The sequence below is a fragment of the Apium graveolens genome, chromosome 4 (genome assembly GCF_009905375.1).
Source record: "Apium graveolens cultivar Ventura chromosome 4, ASM990537v1, whole genome shotgun sequence".
Taxonomy (NCBI): domain Eukaryota; kingdom Viridiplantae; phylum Streptophyta; class Magnoliopsida; order Apiales; family Apiaceae; genus Apium; species Apium graveolens.
Window position 1 is genome coordinate 180,025,091 of NC_133650.1, and position 19,789 is coordinate 180,044,879.

Consider the following 19,789-nt stretch of genomic DNA (forward strand, 5'->3'; position numbering starts at 1 on the left):
TGCCAAGCGATACAATTGAGGCACGGAAGTTAACTGTTCGAGCACTAAGGTACTCTTTGATAGATGGGATTCTATATAAAAGATCTTTCGTGGTTCCTTACTTGAGGTGTCTCAGGCCCGATGAGGCACGATTGGCTCTTGAGGAAGTGCATGAAGGCATTTGTGGGCAACACTTGGGGGGCAGGGCCTTGGCTCATAAGATAACTCGTTTAGGCTTCTATTGGCCAGAAATGATGGCTGATGCCAAAGAATATGTAAAGAAGTGTGATCGTTGTCAGAAGCATGCACCAGTCGCCAGACAACCCCCCGAGATGCTGACCTCTATCAACTCACCTATTCCCTTTGCTATGTGGGGGATGGATATTCTAGGGCCTTTTCCTATGGCCACAGCACAAAGGAAGTTTCTGATTGTAGCCATTGATTATTTCACCAAGTGGATCGAAGCCAAACCTTTGGCCAAAATCACAACTAAGCAGGTTGCACAATTCCTGTGGGAAAACATTATGTGCCGATATGGAATTCCCCGTATCCTCGTCACTGACAATGGAACGCAATTCAACAATGAGGAATTCAAGAAGTATTGTGAAGAAAATGAAATTGAGTTACGATTCACCTCTGTGGCTCACCCGCAAGCCAATGGGCAAGCGGAAGTAGCAAATCGGATAATCCTGGATGGACTAAAGAAGAGGATCGAAAAGTCGAGAAATAATTGGGTAGATGAGATACTTCCCATATTATGGGCTTATAGGACTACCTGTAGAGTCACGACAGATGCAACTCCTTTCATGTTGGCATATGGGGCGGAAGCGGTAGTTCCCGTGGAGATATCACATTCTTCTCCAAGGATTCAGGCTTTTGATGAAAAAGAAAATGAGGAAGGGCAGAAGTTAGCCCTGGATTTAATTGATGAAGTACGAGATAAAGCACACGCAAAGATAGTAGAATATCAGAAAAAGGCTTCATTCTACTACAACCTAAGGGTTAAAGAGAGGTTTTTCAAACAAGGTGACTTAGTCTTGAGAAAAATAGAGGCTTCTGGTGTCGGACAGAAAGGAAAGCTTGCCCCAAATTGGGAAGGGCCGTATAGAGTCAAGAGCGTTCAGGGTAGAGGAACCTACAAGCTGGAGACTATGGATGGTTTTGAAGTCCCGAGAACCTGGCACGCACAAAACCTGAAGGTTTACTACGTGTAAGATGGTCGAAGTACGATTCTCACTCGTCAGGATGGCGAGTAGGTTGAAAAGCACCTTGAAGCTTTGCTTGCTTAGGATTTATATGTTTTAGTTTTATTACGAAATTTATTAAGACTTGTGTAAGGGACGAATCCCAGACAATTTTATGAAATTCATAAGTTCTTCAAAGCATGATTGTGGCCTAACAAATAAAAATCAAATGCATGGATGCAAAGCATAAAAGGTGATAAATGAGATAGATCTGATAGATGTTACAAAAGTTTGATAAATAAAGTCTCGAAAATAAAAAAAGCCACGCAGGGCTGAAAAAGCTCTAAGGAGCTGAGGTGCCCTCGGCGTCCATATCATCGTCTTCTCCGCTCTCGCTAGATGTCTCCGTCGTCTCGGAGGAGGAAGAGCTGTCATCCTCAGCGGGTCTGGAAGAGGACTCGGGAGGAGGAAGAAGTGGATCCTGAGGAACATGATCCGAGACGACTACTCGGGTACGAAACCTCTGTAGCAAGGCCTCATCGTCAGGGCAGATGTAGTCCGCCGGGTTAATATCAGGACAAGCCTCGTTCACGGTCCCAAGGGCCGTGTCCCAACCAGTCCTAAAAAACTCGGGAAAGACTGAATCATCCCTAATCCTCATGGATTGGGCAAACTCCTCCGAGTCCAGATAATTGTCTATAGCTTTATCCTTCTCCGCCCGAAGTACCACCAGCTCGGCGTTAGACTCTCCGAGTTCTTCCTCCTTGCGCTTGAGCTTCTTCTCCAGGGTAGCATACTTCTTCTGCTGCCTCCTGAGGGCGTTATCGGCCTTATCAGAAGCCCGCTTCCATGATTCGGCTTGCCTCACAGCGCCTTGAAAGTAGGCGTTAGACTGAAACAAAACAATTAACAAAGTGTAAGGCAAGAAAGTGCTACAAGAACGAGAAATAAGTTTAAAAAAAGAGAAGGCATACCGAAGCCAGAGATTGGGCTCCCATGAGCTTAATCCTCTCAAGGTCAGGAGTGGCCACTACATCAGTAAAGTCCTTTGGAGTCACGCTATGGTAGGACCAATCCCAAGCATGCTTCGTGGAACCAACCACGGTATCCCCTCGGCGGAATCCCCAGAGAGGCTGAAAGGCGCCTGTAGCAGCAGCAGCAGGGGCAGCAGCAGTGATAGGAGCATTATGGCCCTCAGCTCCTTCAGTTGAAGCCTCCCCCATAGGCTCCTTGTGCTTTCTCAAGAAGATAGGCTCTGTCGCCTTTCCTCTGGTGTCTAGGCCTGCTAACCGAGCTTTCTTCATCCTAGCTGTTTCCTCGACCAAGGGGACATTGTCCTCGTTAATCTCCTTAGCAGCTGAAACAAAGCAAAAGACAAAATAAGTGATGTTAATAATGCGTGAAAGAAAGAAAAATTGAGAAGGGAAGAGAAATACCCTGTTGAGAAACAGAGGATAGTCCCACATGAATCAGGGAAAACTCTTCTAAAAGAGTCCAGCTGGTGGTGGTGCCATCATCCTGAGTGAGCCCATTATAAATGATAGTTTCTTCAGGAGTTAAGTGAATGGATTTGAGGCTACCATCACTGACCTTCCCGAAGGAGGATCGAAAGAGCGTGCCCCAATCGCCATTCTCCCAACGTAACCCGACGAAACTATTCCTCCAATTTGGATTATTATCCGGAATAGAGGCGCTGTTAAAAATATGTTTGCTTTTGGGCCTTTGTTTGACATAAACCCAGCCACAAATATTGGAAGAACTATTGTAACATTGAAAGACTTTCCTAAAAACGGCTACAGAAAGAGGAAAGCCCTCCCTAAGACAACAAACCATAAAACATAGAATATTCCTCCAGGCGTTTGGAGGAAGCTGACACGGGTTAATTTGTAAGTCAGCCAAAAGATGAGGGATAAAAGGATGGAAAGGGAACCTAAGCCCAGCATTAAGGGCGTCGGTGTAGATGAAGAGAGTATCAGGCCTCCAGTGACAAGTACGGTCACCACCAGAGACTGGAACTAGTCTAAAGGGAGGAGGGACGTTATAACGAGCATTTAGTTTATTGAAATCTATGTTATGCCAAGTATTACAGTGATTAAAAGAGTCGAGATGTGCAGTGGAGGGATATTCATCCCCCCTAGAATTAATCATATCAATTAAAGACATATATGAAGAGCGGATCTCGATATCCTTACCTCGTTTTGAAGCCGAGGCAATTTTGGCCGCCCTCTCAGAATTCTTGTCAGCCATTAGAAAGCTAGAAAAAGCCTGAAGGAGAGGTTGGAAAACTAAAGGAGGGATTTGAGAAAGGAAAGGCTAGGGATGAGGAGAAGCTGTAGAATGAAATGAGAGGTGAAATGAGAGGTGTGAAGAAATAAAACTCTCACCCCACCTTTATATAGCCAAGGAAGAAGGATAATGGGCCTTAAAAAAGCCCATTTGGGCCCAAAAACTTAGAAGGTTCTGGAATAACCCGGGAAGTTCTAGCAAAAATCAGAGGAAAATTAAAGTTTTTGAAGAATCTGGAAGAATCCAGAAAAACCCTAGAAGGATTTGGAATTAGAAAATGAAAGCCCATCTCAGAAAAGGGCCTAATTCTAGAAAAAATCAAGCCATGTTTGAGGCCCAAATAATGTTTAAAAAAAAAAAAAAAAAAAGTGGGAAGGGAGCCCAGTTAAAGCAATGGGCCAATTGCAAAAAACTAGTTGGACCAAGGAAAGTGGGCCAAGGTTTTTCTATTGTAGCCCAGGAAAAAGGGTAGGCCAAATTAGAGAATAGGCCCAGTTAAAATAGGCCCAAATCTTAGCCCAGAATTGAGAATCCAAGGATATACAAAAAATATATATGTATTCTTGAACCTTTCGAAGAGAAAACACAGCAAAATCCTGGTCAAAATGTTCCTGCTCGAAAATCCTTCGACCAGGGTTTAGAAGGAAGGTTAATTCGGTCAGAAAATAAGAATCTTGACCGAAAGGGAAGTAATCCTATTCGAAAAATTTAACTGGTTCAACCAGAATATTTCCTGACCCTGTCGACCAGGAACCAAGGTAAAATCCTGGTCGAATAGTACCTGCCCGAAATAGCTTCGACCAAGGCAAGAGATGGTGGTTAATTCGGTCAAAAAATGGGGATCTTGACCGAAAATCTTAACCGAAAATTCCTGGTCGAAAAATCCTATTCGAAATAAAAAAAAAAAAAAAAAAAAAAAAAAATAAAATAATATATATAGGAAAAAATCCTGGCCGAAATTCGACCAGGAATCTTGCTCGAACCCAACCTGCTCGAAATTCAATCGACCAAGGCATACTGAAGGCTAATTCGACCAGGATCCTGGTCGAATGGATTCCTGGTCGAAAATTTTATATAAAAAAAAAAAAAAGAAAAAAGAAAAAAAAGGAAGAAAAGTCCTGGAAAATCCAGAAAAATTAGGATAAATCCCAGAAATTAAGGGAAAAATCCAGAAAAAATAAGGAAATTCCTTAAATAATTTCTGAAAAATATTAATATTTTCAGAAATAAGGAATAAATCCAGAAAAATTAGGATAAATCCCAGAAATTAAGGGAAAAATCCAGAAAAATTAGGATAAATCCCAGAAATTAAGGGAAAAATCCAGAAAAATTGGGATAAAACCCAGAAATTAAGGGAAAAATCCAGAAAATTAGGAAAAAAACCCAGAAATTAAGGGAAAAATCCAGAAAATTAGGAAAAATCCCAGAAAATTAGGGAAAATTCCAGAAAATTGGGATAAAACCCAGAAATTAAGGGAAAAATCCAGAAAATTAGGAAAAATCCCAGAAAATTAGGGAAAATTCCAGAAAATTAGGAAAAATCCCAGAAAATTAGGGAAAATTCCAGAAAATTAGGGAAAAATTCCTGGAAATTAAGATAATTTCTGAATAAAAGGAAGATTCGTTGTAAATGTGTAGGTCGCTCCACACTTTACGCAAAAACGAAACCCTGTAAGGGAACGAATAGATTTAACTTCTGCGAAACCTAATCAATGTTTCCCAAAAGTTGGGGGGCAAATGATAGGGATAAATAAGTCCTGATTTTATAATTAATGGGCTGCTAGGCCCAATAATAATAAGATGTATAATATTCAGACCAGAAAGGTTAAGTCTGACGGACCGGATTAGGCCTGGTGGAATAAAAAAGGCCCAAAAAGCCCTAATTATTAATTAATTTCGTAATTAATTAATAAGGGAGAAATCAGATGTTGAAAAGAGTCCCGACGAGGATATAAATCCTTAGAGATTAGCCTCAAGGGGACCTGAAAGGATAAGGAATCAACTTCCTACTTCCTAGGACTCCTAAGTCTATCCTAATTCAGAGGCTTATCCACCAAGCCTCCTATACCAAGTCCAATTCAAGGACTCCCGCATCTATATAAGGGGCCTCACCCCACAAATCAGAACTACGTTTTTTGACTTGATCCTTGGCAATCAGCAAGGTACGTAGGCATCTTGTTAAGGCAGATTGAGTCACGAAACACAAGAGCAGTCAAATCGAGCCTTGGAGCTCACGTTCCTTAGTATTAAATACAGCAATAATATATAGTAGTTTTAATCCATAACAAAAATTAACTAAAATTAATTAACTAATTAATTCAGATTTATTTGTGAATTAAAAATAATTTTCGGAATTAAAATAATAATTTTTAGAATTTTCAGAAATTAAAAATGAATTTTTATAATAAAAATAAATAGAAAATATGATTTTTAAACATTTTATAAACAGGAATCCTAAATTTGCAAAGTCTGGAAACTTCAGGGATCTAACTGTATCGTCCCCAAAAGTCCAGGGACCAAACTGCAAATTTTACACCCCGTCGCCGGAAAACACAGAGATGGCCGGAGAACACGTTCCCGGCGTCCTCACGCCACCAACACCTCCAGATCACATCTATACTTTACCAGGAACACAACCAAGCCAACAAATCGTTCTAATCATCTCTGAGTTGGCCGGAATTTGGCCGTGAAGTTTGCCAGTTTCCGGCGAACTTCGGAAATATTCAAAATACAACTCCCTTCTCTACAGACCTCGGTTATTCATGAAACTTATACGACTAGATTGCAAATTTCACAGAGAATACAATCCACTATACCACAACATCAATCTATTCCAGAATAAGAAACCCCCAAATTTCAATTAAGAACATTCATACGGGTTATAAACCCTAATTTTGAAATTCGAAAATCAAACTCAAATTTGAACATGTTATTGAACTCCAAATCAGACGTATAATATACCGAAATCATTAGGAAAACAAGCTCTACAACATGCAATCATCAAATCATACAAACAATCATCCGAACAAAAATTCATATTTTTCAAAAAAATAATTCGAAAATAATTAATTTTTTAGAAATTAAACCTTTGATTCTGCAGGTGTATGGATTACAGATTCTGATAGAGCTTCTCAAGACCTTCAAATCCAGTACTCGAGCTTTTCAAACAAAGATCAATAACACCTTCAAAAGTTGGTTTGATTCTTGAAACAGTTTATGAATATAGGATTTTTCTCTGTAAAATTATATATTTATATGTCTGCCAATGATTTTGATACGAAATAAAATACGGTAAAAGGCTATTTATATTTACGAAAAATTAGTATCCCGTTGGATCATTCCGGATATAAAATGGTACGTGTATTTATAAAAACTGATCCAAACGGTATCGGTTTTCGGGATAATTATCCAAATCAGTACAATTTGTACTGCGGTCTTGGTCTCAGCGCCTGGTTACACGTACTACGAAGTGATAATTGGGATAGTTTAATAAAAAGCTCCCGCGGAAATACGGGTTTTATTGATTTACCGAAACGAATATTGTATCGAAAATGTTGCGCTGGGACCCGCGCAGGACAAACCGTACACCGGATCGAAAAAGTTGAAACATGGAATATGCTCGGAATATTACAATTAGGTTAGGAAGGAGTTCTTGGAAGAGTTTCGGGTTCCAAAAACATAACAATGGGTGACGTCGGTTGGTTCCCGTTTTTATAAAATAGATTTTAATTACCCGGAAAAAGATTTTAGAAATTTCATATGATTCTTATAAATCCATAAATCAACATAAAAATAATTAGGAAGATATGACAATTATTTATATTTTATTTTGGACATATAAAAATAAAATACTCAATTAATATTATTTTTGAATATCCAAGTACAGATAACACTTAACAATTAACTCACAGAATAGATACTGAACGCACATAATAATTATTTAATATCAAAAATAATTACACGATATATCCCGGATATTACAACTGTGATGACCTAGGCCATTTTGCTACAGAATGCAGGAAACCTAAGAAAGCAAAGAAAGACAAATCTTATCTTAAACTGCAAGCAAAGTGTGAAGCTTTTCTGAAAAAATAGCAAAGCAAAGCTTATATTGCAGAGGGAAAAAGTTGGGATGACTCTGATGATGATGAAGATGAGGAAGTTGGAAACTATGCACTAATGGCCTTGGATCAAGGAGAGTCATCCTCATTAAAATCACAGGTACCAACTTTCACTACCATTGATTTAAATGTGAGTCAATATAAGGAAACTATAGAAAAGATGAGCACAAAAATGTTTCATATTCATATAAGTATGGTTGCTGCTAATGAAGAGGTTAGCAAACTGACAAAGATAAATGTGAAGCTTGAAAATGAGAAACAAGAAGCTGAATTGTTGTTGGTAGAGCTTGAAGCTGTGAGACAAGAGAATGCATATCTAAAGAACAAGCTCAAATGTGCAAATGAGATTGAAGCGATGTTAAGAGAGAAGATGGAAAAGAATGAAGTAAAGTTGAAGTCCTTCAAAAATGAATCTGAGTTGGTTGGACAATACCATGAGAAAAACAAGCCATGAGCAAATATTGATATTGGTCTTGATTATGATGTCTTGAACATCAAGAAGAAAAATATAGGTGACAAAGAAAAAGCAACAGAAAATGAAAATGTTCCAGCAATGCTGAAAAAGGTTGTTTCACCTATGTTCAAGGCATGTGAAGTTAACTTCAGTGAAGAAGAGTTGATTATCAAGCATGAAATTGATGATGAGGACAATGAGAAGAAAAATGCAGAAGCAACTCAATCTTCCAAAGATGAAGAGAAGCTCATGGACAACCAAGGTTCCAAAACACCTGTCAAAGAAACCAAGACTGAAGATGCAAGAAAGAAGAAGAAAAATAGAAATGGGAAAATTGGGATAAATAAAAGCAATAATTTACTTATGTTGCATATGCTCCAAAAAAGAAATGTGAGAAATGTGGCTCTGTGAATCATCTAACTCACCTTTTTAAAAAGGTTGTTTGCAAGCCAGTTGAAGGAGCCTGTAAATACAATGAAGCAGATGCAAATGATCCCTACTCATTCTATGACAAGTTTGATTGTATCCCTTACAACTTGAAAGTGATAAAAAGTTGCCACAAGCTGAGAGTAGACCTCAAAGAAACAAAGATTGGGTCTATAACAGATAGGGAAAATGCACAACAATCAATGAATTATATTTTATCTGAAACAACTCATTCGACTTCTACTAAATCTGTTAACAAGAAGAAAGTGCCCAACACTGCTTGGGTTGCTAAACACACTTAAAACATATTATGGGCAGGAAAAATGAAGAAGGTCATATGGATCATAGACAGTGGATGTTCCAGACATATGACATGTGATAAGGCCCTGCTATCACAATTTGAGGAGAAGGCTGGCCCTTTGGTGACCTTTGGAGACAACAACAAAAGGTTCACAATGGGATATGGCGAGATTGTTTCTGGAAATATTGTCATTGATGATGTAGCACTAGTTGCTGGTCTTAAAGTGAATCTTCTCAGTGTAAGCCAATTTGCAGATAAATGTTTTGAAGTTTTATTCAACAAAGAAGAATGCACTTTTATCAGCAAGAAAACTGGTGAAGTTGCTCTAAAATGAGCAAGAAAAGGAAGCTTATTTATTGCAGACATGGACTCAGCAAATAAGGATGGAATCTGTTGCTTCTACACCAAGGCATCAGAAGAAAAAAAGCAAGCTATGGCATAAAAAGTTGTCTCACTTGAATTTTAAGGCAATTAACACCTTGGTCAAAAAGGAGTTAGTAAGAGACATGCCTAATCTGGAGTTTGCACAAGTTAAAGTTTGTGAAGCTTGTCAGAAAGGAAAAATGAAAAGATCATGTCACAAGTCAAAAACTGTGAATTCTATAAGTGCATCATTGTAACTTATTCACATGGACTTGTTTGGGCCAATAAATGTCTTATCTATTTCAAGGAACAAATATGCACTTGTGATGGTGGATGATTTCTCAAGATATACTTGGGTAGAGTTTATGCACTCTAAAGATGAGACTCCGCACATCATAATTGAGCACATAAAGAAGATAGAAAAACAGGCTGAAGATCAAAATTGTGTAAAGAGATTGAGAAGTGATAATGGAACAGAAGAAATGCAACATTAAGTGAATTCTATAAAAACAAAGGCATTGTTCAAGAGTTCTCTGCTGCTAGAACACCTCAATAAAATGGGGTAGTTGAAAGGAAGAATAGAATATTGGTAGAGGCTGCTAGAATAATGTTGCATGATGCCAATTTGCCAACAAGTTTTTGGGAAGAAGCTGTTAACACTGCATGCTACACTCAAAATAGATATCTCATTAACAAGGCCCATGGCAAATCACCTTACTCAATCATGTCAAAGAGAAATCCTACTGTAAAGCATCTTCATGTGTTTGGAAGCAAGTGTTACATTTTAAAAGACAACACTGAATATGTGGGAAAATTTGACTCAAGGTTTTTGAAGCAATTTTTATGGGATATTCATTGGAGAGAACTGCCTACAAGGTCTATGTGATTGATCAAAAGAAAATTATGGAAATCACAAATGTGACTTTTGATGATGACAAGTGTCCAGGCTTGGAATGCCTTGATGAAAATGAAGCTGAAGCCCTTGTATTTGAAAACCTCAACATTGATAGCGATTCTGATGGTGAAGATGAAGTCAATGCACAACAGATGTTGAATAAAGAGACTACTGAACAGGAAAATCATGGGAATGGAAGCTCATCTCAGACACCTGAATTTGAGAGCACAAACTCAGGGGGAGAAAGAGAAGAAGGATCTACTAGTCATACCAATAATGAAGAAAATGATGAAGGCACAAGTCAACAAACTCACACAAGAAAGTGGGATAGAAGTCACACTAGGGAAGCAATTATTGGTGATCCTACTGCTGGTGTGAGAACTAGAAGTGCAACTGCTAATGAGTGCCTACATGTATGCTTTTTTTCTAAAGTAGAGCCTAAGAAAACTGAAGAAGCTCTAATGGATCCTGATTGGATATCTGCCATGCAGGAAGAGTTGAATCAGTTTGAAAGGAACAAAGTTTGGGAGTTAGTTCCTGGACCAAAGAACAGAAGTATAATTGGAACAAAATGGGTGTTCATGAACAAGATGGATGAAAATGGTATAGTTACCAAAAACAAGGCAATGTTGGTTGTTAAAGGCTACTCACAGGAAGAAGGAATTGATTATGATGAAACTTTTGCTCTAGTTACAAGACTTGAAGCAATAAGAATTTTTCTAGCATTTTCTACACATTCAAATTTCAAAGTATATGAAATGGATGTTAAGAGTGCCTTCCTAAATGGTGAGTTAGAAGAAGAAGTGTATGTGCAACAGTCACCTAGCTTTGAAGATCCAAAATTTCCAGATTTTGATATAAGTTACTCAAGGCTCTATATGGACTAAAGCAAGCACCTAGAGCTTGGTATGATACATTGTCAGAATTCCTGCTTAAACATGGATTTACTAGAGGGACTATAGATAAAACTCTCTTTTACAAGAAACATGGTGATGATATGATTCTAGTTCAAATTTATGTGGATGATATCATCTTTGGCTCTACAAATAAAAAGCTTTGCCAAAGATTCTCCAGGCCTATGTAGAGTGAATATGAAATGAGTATGATGGGGGAATTAAGTTACTTTCTTGGACTTCAAGTCAGTCAAAGAAGTGATGGAATCTTCATCAGCCAAACCAAGTATGTCAAGGATTTATTGAAGAAGTTTGGTATGGTTGATTGTTCATCTCCATCTACACCTATGCCTACAGCAACAAAGTTGGATGAATATAAAAAGGGCAAAAGTGTAGATATATCAAGTTATAGAGGGATGATTGGATCTTTGCTTTACTTAACTGCAAGCAGACCAAACATCATGTTTGCTACATGTCTATGTGCAAGATTTCAAGCCAATCCAAAAGAATCACATTTGATGGCTATAAAGAGAATTTTCAGATACTTGAATGGGACTCCAAACTTGGGATTATGGTATCCTAAGGGAACTGGTTTTGAAGCTGTTGGCTACACAGATGTAGATTTTGCTGTATGCAGAGTTGACAGAAAGAGTACTAGTGGAAGCTGTCAATTTATTGGACAAATACTTGTATCCTGGTATAGCAAGAAATAACAATCTGTGTCAACTTCTATACCAGAGGATGAATACATAGTTGCAGAAAGTTGTTGTGCTCAAGTGCTTTGGATTAGAAATCAGCTAATGGACTATGGCCTAGTTTTACACAAAATTCCAATTATGTGTGACAATACTAGTGCTATATCTATAATGGCTAATCTAGTTAATCATTCTAGAACAAAGCACATTGATGTAAGGTACCATTTTATTAGAGAACATTCTACAAATGGTACCACTGAGCTTATCTTTGTTCCAAAAGAAAAACAATTAGCTGACATTTTTACTAAACCTTTGGATGAAGCAGCTTTCACTAGACTTGTAGGTGAAATTGGAATGCTTAATTCTTCATCCTAAGGCAAGAACTCAGCTAATGTGTTGCAGCAGATTAATTTTAGTAAATTAAAAATTAATTTGATTTAATTGGTAATTAACTGAAATATGAATTATAAATATTTCAGAAAACTCTGCATATTTATTTTTCAAAAACAAAAATTTAACTTGGAATTTTTCAAATTCTAAGTAAACCGCTAAGGTGTTAATTTACATCTTTAATATGTAAACTTAACACAAGGCAGACTTAAACTGATCAAAAGTATATAGAGAGCTGAGTTCTCGATAAGTCTAACTGACTTATCGACAAGTCATTTTGAGACTTCTCGAGTGAGTTCTCGATAAGTCAATATATTGACTTCTCGAGTGACTTCTTGATAAGCATTATTATGACTTATCGATAAGTCATTGTAGAGTTCTCTAGTAGTGTTAACTTACAGAGTTCTCTACAAGTATCTTTTTAAATTTTATAGATAATTTAGAACTAAAATGATTTAATTCAATAAATTATTTTGGTAAAATACTTTTGACAAATTTATTCTGATTTTATTTTGATTTATTCAAATGAAAATTTGAATCAAATTCAGTCCATTTCTGGAAAAACTGGGTATTTATTTGACATCTCGATAAGTTAATTTTTTAGTTCTCTAAAAGAGTAACTTAAAATGACTTCTCGATATGTAATTCTTTTCCAAATTGACTTCTCGATAAATATAATCCAATCATCTATTTTTGACTTCTCGATAAGTCATATGCTTTTACTATAAATACCCAAAAAAATCGATACATATACATACTTACACATTCGACATCTCAAGTGACCTAGCTTTTTAATCCAAAACTGATTTCTCTCTCATTTTCACTCATTTCTCACTAATTTTTCATACCCATTCACTCTCACTAAACAACAATGGCACTCAATATTGTTAGAGCTACTATCCCAGAGAAAGGGATAAACTACCTAGCTTTTACTGATGCTAACCAAGCCCCTGATAGTTTCTAGGGGTTTGTGAAATTCTTGTCTGAATCCTACCTTGCAGAAGCTTTAACTGCTAACCCAGTCTTATACCTGAATGTTCTGCATGAGTTTTTGACAACAGCTGTGGTAAAGACTGTTATGAATGACAACACTGTATCTCTTGTGATAACTTGCTCAGTTGGAGGCCAACAGATAGAGTTCAATGAACAAGATTTGAATATAGCTTTGGGTCTTCCAACTGCAAACTTAGTGGAGGTGCCAACCCAGGATGAACTGACTGAGTTTATGGACTTCATCAACTATGGTGGAAGAATCAACTTGTCAAGCTTGAACATGAAAACTTAAGGAAAAAATGGTCCTTTGAGTTGGAGGCCAACAGATAGAGTTCAATGAACAAGATTTGAATATAGCTTTGGGTCTTCCAACTGCAAACTTAGTGGAGGTGCCAACCCAGGATGAACTGACTGAGTTTATGGACTTCATCAACTATGGTGGAAGAATCAACTTGTCAAGCTTGAACATGAAAACTTAAGGAAAAAATGGTCCTTTGTGTTTGATTCTGTAGTAAGGGCCTTCACATGCAGGAAGCCAGGGTATGACAACATTTCAAGTGTGGTGCAGAAGCTGGTGTACTCAATAGCCCACAACAGCCACTTGAATGTTGGTCTATTGATCCTGGAAGAACTTGCAACCAGGCTGACCATGTCCCTGTCTGCTAGAGGTAAGGAAATCTTTTTTCCTAGATTCATTATGTCTATTTTAAATCATAAACTAATAGACATACATTTGTTGAATGGTATAGATAGCACTAAAATAGGCAATTGTAAGCAAGTGTCCAAAATAATAGTTGGTTCACTTACTACAAAGAACAAGGTAAATATGATTCTGAAAATCACTCCATTCATGCTGGAGAGGTTTAGGACTTACCCTTACCCAATGCCTGATATGAGATCTAATGCACAGTCTAGCACAACTATGGTCCCTAAACATGTGGAAGTACACACACAGGAATACCCACAGGGACCTTTCCAAGATGAAACCACTTCTTCAAACCAACTAGCAGCTAGGAAACCAACCACCTCATCTTCTCAAAGGGATGAGGTGAGTAAAAAGAAGAAGAAAGAGATAACCTTAATAGTTATGAATGAGAGTGGTGAGGAACGAACAGAAGCTGAGTCACCATTGGTCAAGAGAACAAAGGAGAGTATAAAATCTGAGCTGACCACTCAAGCCACCTCTGTATCCTCCCAAAAGGATGCATTTGTAACAATGGGGACTAAACAGACTCTAGATACATTCTCTCAACAGGATGTGTCTATTGAAAAGAGCATTCACCCCAATGCATCCTGTATAGAGTCTACACAACGTTCACCTGAAGAAATTTAATAATATGGTAGGAGAAATAAGGATGGCACACACAGTGAGAGAACATCTATTGAAGCTCCCTCGTCTATTCAGGGGGAGCTTCCAACACTCACTTCTGAACAACAACTTCTAATCTCTCAAATTTCTTCTTCCCATATAGCACTTGAATCTATTTCTCAAGTGTAAGCTAAATCAAGTGACTTGGTTCAAGAAACCTTGCTCACAACCCAGACACTATAATCAGATGGTGAGTGGCTACTAGCTGGGGTAGACCTTGATGTTGAAAGAGATATGTAGACCTTGATGTTGAAAGAGATATGTTCTAAGTCCAATCATGTATGAGGATTTAGGAATAACTTTTATGTAGTCTGTTTTGATTTCATTGATATTAATAAAAGGCTTGTTTTGTTTTTATTGCGGGCTCTATCTATTTAAATGTTTAAATAAGATATACCACAGTTTAGAGTAAAGCTTTTTATGGATTGTGATGAGATCATAATAATGAGACCTAAAAGATGATAACTCTGAACTTAAATAGTTCTTGGTCGTAGGATTACTAACTGGTAATTAATAATCCGCAAAGATCGGTACATACTATGCTTGCTTCATTATGAAGGATGTCTGTTCTCATAGACATTTGCGTGGTGACACTATAGCTAGTATGTAGGTGCTTATTATAGAATAAGTTCACTGAACATGACTCACACAGCTGAACAACTGATGAAGTTCACTCACGTGTCAGCAGTTGTTCATATAGTGATAGTTGTACAAGTATCCTTAGACTTGAGGTCATCATAGTCATCTTGTGTACACTGAACTATGCTTTGGTTTAGTTCTTAGTCTCAAGGGACAATAATAAGGGCTCTACTGGGTATAGGAATTTGTACACGAAGATAGTGTATGATCAATAAAGGATCTACCCCTTCCAGTGTAGGAAGAGAATGTTCAATGCTGATCCATTTATGTTAGTTCAGGAATCTCTGGCCAGAGTGAATGAAATTAGAAAGGAGTTTCTAATTTTAAATTAAATAGAACTAAGCATAGTGAATGGGAAAGCAAGTGATTAAATCAGATAGGCTTGAGACAAGTTCCATGCCTTGTATTTAATCGTGACATTGCAGGGTAGAAGGAATTAATTGTACGGTAACTACTCACTGAATAGGTTCTTGGTATTCTAAGCAGTGAATTCGTATTATCCGGATAGTCGCGATATGCTGAGAAGTATCCCTCACGATGTAGAATAAATATGATTAATTAATTAAACATATTTAATGAATTAGAGAATTTATATAAATAATGATAAAATAGTTTTATTATTATTTATTTCTACTACCGGCTTAATATTGAACCTACAGGGTCACACCATAAAAGCGAATGATTTAATGGTGGAGGAATTAATTAATAATGGCTGATAATTATTTATTTATGAAATAAATAATTAATTGGAAAATTTAATAATTGATTAAATGAGATTTAATTGATTATAAATTAATTAAGAAAAGGTTCTTAATATTATTAATTAAGAATTTAATTTTTGGAAATTAAATCAAGTGAGAGAATTATTTCTAAAGAGTTTAGAAAAAGGATTAATAATTAAAAGGTGTTTTAATTATTAGTGAGAATAATAAAGGGTTAATAATAATAATATTTTATGGGAAAATTTTCAGCTGAAATTTTTTCCTATAAATATACTATTATAAATCCTATTTTTGCCTCAACCAAAAAGATTTACAAAACCCTAATTCTCTCCATCTCCTCCTCATTCATTACATCGTTTTCTTGGTAGATACCGGTGGAGTGCTTCACACTTGAGGAGCAGCTGCTAAGGATCTCTGTTCATCGTTTTTGGATCGCCATTAAAGACCTCCATCTTTCCATTAACATAAAGCTTCTTAAGGTAAACATACTGAACTACGAATTAAATATTATTTTTTGCATGGATCCTGCGGAGGGTTTCGGTTTTTTTTAAGATTTAAATTTACGTTTTCGCTGCGTTTATGTGCTAAAAACCCTTCAATGAAATCAGAACTACTTGCGAAAAGTTTTTAATTCGTTTATGTGTTTAACTGTTTTCGATATATGAGCATGTACGTGATTCGCCATGATTTGATGTTGATATAATATGCTTATATATGTATGGTTTTGAATATATGATATTCATGTGAGTTGTATAATCATAAGATGATTATGTAATCTGTATATATACTGATATATACATGATTTATGTTTGTTCTAATTATGAGAATCATATTAGATACGGATTCTGAATTGGCTGCTGCAGATTTGCTGAAATCTGGGTCTGGTGTCCGATTTACACAACTGAATACCCTATTCCATAGGTAAACGAGCGTATGAACAAAACTGATAGCTAAAGCTATCAACGACTCGTCTGTAAGGCATTTGACGTCGTTTATTGCCCGTAAACAGTGATGGTTTTTATGGCCTTTCGACCTTAGTGTAATGGTTTTGGTTTTGGTTTTAAATACGACTTGCATGTCGTCAATCTTTGTAATCATAAATCTCGAATGTAACTCGAGTTATTCTTGTAAGTTCATTAGATTAGTTTTACTTTCAATCATGTAATGTAATTGAAGACTCAAGAAGGCTATCCAATGGAGGTGATACAAAGAAGAAGACGAGGCATACAAGAAGTCTAAACAAAGAAGAAGACTTATGTAATAAGTAGTTGTATTTATTTCCATCACCATATTATATTGACATTGATCTTTATCATGAGCTTGATAAAGATCACATAGGATGGGGGCATAACCAAACACATTTACTTTATTGCACTTTACATTTACTTGTTTATTTAATTTTATATGTGAGATATATTCCTATATTTACCATGCGATGATAGATTTAGGTGAACTTAAATCAATATAAGGCGTACTCTAGAAAATCTAGAATAGGAATCGTTTTTTGCCTTAATAATAAATATTATGAATATGATCATGAGATTCTTGTGTTTATGAAACACGTAATTGAATATGAATTTTCAATATTGAGAGAAAGGATGATTCTGTCAACAACATATTTTTATCTGTAAGAAAGGGTTATTAAGTGACGCCTCTTGACAATGCTCCACCCGATTTGGGAATCATCTGATTATCGATTATTGATTTGAAATATTTAATTTAAAAGGAAGAATCTCTTTATAATATGATTATGATTGTAACGTAATATAATCCCTCTAAAATTAAATAATATCAAGTAGTAATTGGCCAATGACACAACGGGCTTGTGTCGGTCATAACCTTCCAACATGGTAGAAAGTGGTTCTTATTTTTAAATCATTGTTGTTTCGTGCTCCAGCCGAGGGCTTTGATTTCAAAATAAGAAATACTTGTCTATTATATAGAGATGTGTACATTGAATTAGAATCTAAAGGTCGGTACGTGCTACAGCCGTGGGTCATTGGAGACTGATTCAATTGCACGAAATATTGGGTTAGACTTGACTTAGAATATTGAGTTTGTCGTGCCACAGTCGTGACTCAATTATTCAAGAGACTAAACTTATATTAGGGAATAATATAAGATGTAATTGACAAGAGTTGTCTGCATATTGAACATCACATGACGTTTCATGCCACAGCCGAGGTTGTGTGATGGAATGTAGGATCCCTATACCCACTAGCATTATGAATGCTTAATTTCACTTACGGGTTGAAAAAAATTAGATAAACTAGTGGGAGACACTTATGAATAAAGACCCGATTCATATAGTGTTTTGAAATGAAATTGAATATTTGCTAAGTGTTGTTATGTGTTTATCATTTACAGATTTACTATATTCATCATGTCTTCTGCACTATCACTCCGGAGCATACTAGATGCTCATAAGTTGACTGGTCCTAATTTAGCTGTTTGTTTTCACTGTAACAAGTTGGGGCACTGGAAGAGGAACTGCAAGGTTTACCTTGCAGAATTGAAGAAGAAGAAGGGTAGTAAGACTACCGCTTCTGATTCAGGCATGTTCATGATCGAAGTTAATATGTCACTAGGTCAAATTTCTACTTGGGTATTAGATACCGCCTGTGGTTCTCATATTTGCAATTCGTTGCAATGACTAAAGGGAAGTAGGACTCTTGAAAAAGATGAGGTGATTCTACGTATGGGCAATGGAGCAAGGGTTGCGGCCATATCTGTAGGATCATTTAGTTTACATATGCCTACGGGCAAGACTATTATTTTGAATAATTGTTATTACGTTCCCTCTATTGTGAGGAATATTGTTTCTATTCCTATGTTGGATGTGGATGGTTTTTCATTTATTATTAAGAATAATGAATGTTCTATCCTTAGAGATAATGTTCTTTTTGGACGTGGCATTTTAAATAATGGTCTCTATGTATGTGACGTAGAGCATGATTTACTTCAGATTGAACAAACTAATAAAAGAAAATGAGATGATGAAAATTTGACCTATTTATGGCACTGTAGGCTAGGTCATACTAGTGAAAATAGACTGCAGATATTGCATAAGGAAGTGTTACTTGACCCCTTTGATTTTGAATCATATCCTACATGCGAGTCTTGTCTATTGGGTAAAATGACCAAATCTCCATTTAGTGGACATGGAGAGAGGGCTGCAGATTTGCTAGGATTGGTACACACAGATGTATGTGGACCAATGTCTACGCAAGCCATGGGTGGATTTTCGTACTTCAGTACTTTCATAGATGATAGATCTAGATTCAGATATGTGTATTTGATGAAACACAAGTCTGAAGACTTTGAAAAGTTCAAAGAATATAAACATAAAGTGGAGAAACAAACCAAACACAGTATTATAACTCTTCGATCAGATCGAGGTGGTGAATACTTGAATGGAGAGTTTCTAGATTATCTCAAAGACAATGGTATAGTCTCCCAGTGGACTCCTCCATATACTCCACAGTTAAATGGGGTATCTGAAAGGAGAAATCGAACTTTGTTAGACATGGTTCGGTCCATGATGAGCTATGCGAATCTTCCAGTATTCCTATGGGGTTATGCATTGGAAACCTCAGCATATTTACTGAATAAGGTACCTTCCAAATCTGTTCCTCAAACACCATATGAGATATGGAAAGAAAGGAAACCGAGTCTTAAACACGTTAAGATTTGGGGATGTCCAGCTTATGTCAAGAAAGTTGACCCAGATAAGCTGGAATCTCGATCCGTAAAATGTAATTTTGTGGGATATCCTAAAGAGACTTTGGGGTATTACTTTTACACCGATCATCGGGTGTTTGTCTCCAGACATGCTACCTTCTTGGAAAAGGAGTTCATCCTTGAAGGAAACAGTGGGAGCAAAATTGAACTTGATGAAGTTCAAGAAGCACAAACTACTACGGATCAAGTGGAAACACCTATTCAGACTGAACAACCTTCTGTGGAACAGCCCATTCGTAGGACAGGGAGAGTGTCTCGCCAACCTGAGATGTATTATGGCCTTGTCATTGAGAATGAAAATGAGTTGTCAGTCATTGATGATGACAACCCTGTGACCT

The 19,789-nt window shown here is 36.8% G+C and overlaps 1 protein-coding gene across 1 annotated transcript; it reads right to left on the reverse strand.

Moving 5' to 3' along the window:
- Positions 1–1,440: 1,440 nt before the first annotated feature.
- On the reverse strand, positions 1,441–3,399 carry LOC141716964 (uncharacterized). Its single transcript, XM_074519103.1, has 2 exons — positions 2,138–3,399; positions 1,441–2,055 (listed from the first exon to the last, which is right to left on the reverse strand). Exons 1-2 carry the CDS (start codon positions 2,627–2,629, stop codon positions 1,507–1,509), a joined length of 1,041 nt encoding a protein of 346 aa, XP_074375204.1. The 5' UTR covers positions 2,630–3,399; the 3' UTR covers positions 1,441–1,506.
- Positions 3,400–19,789: the final 16,390 nt, after the last annotated feature.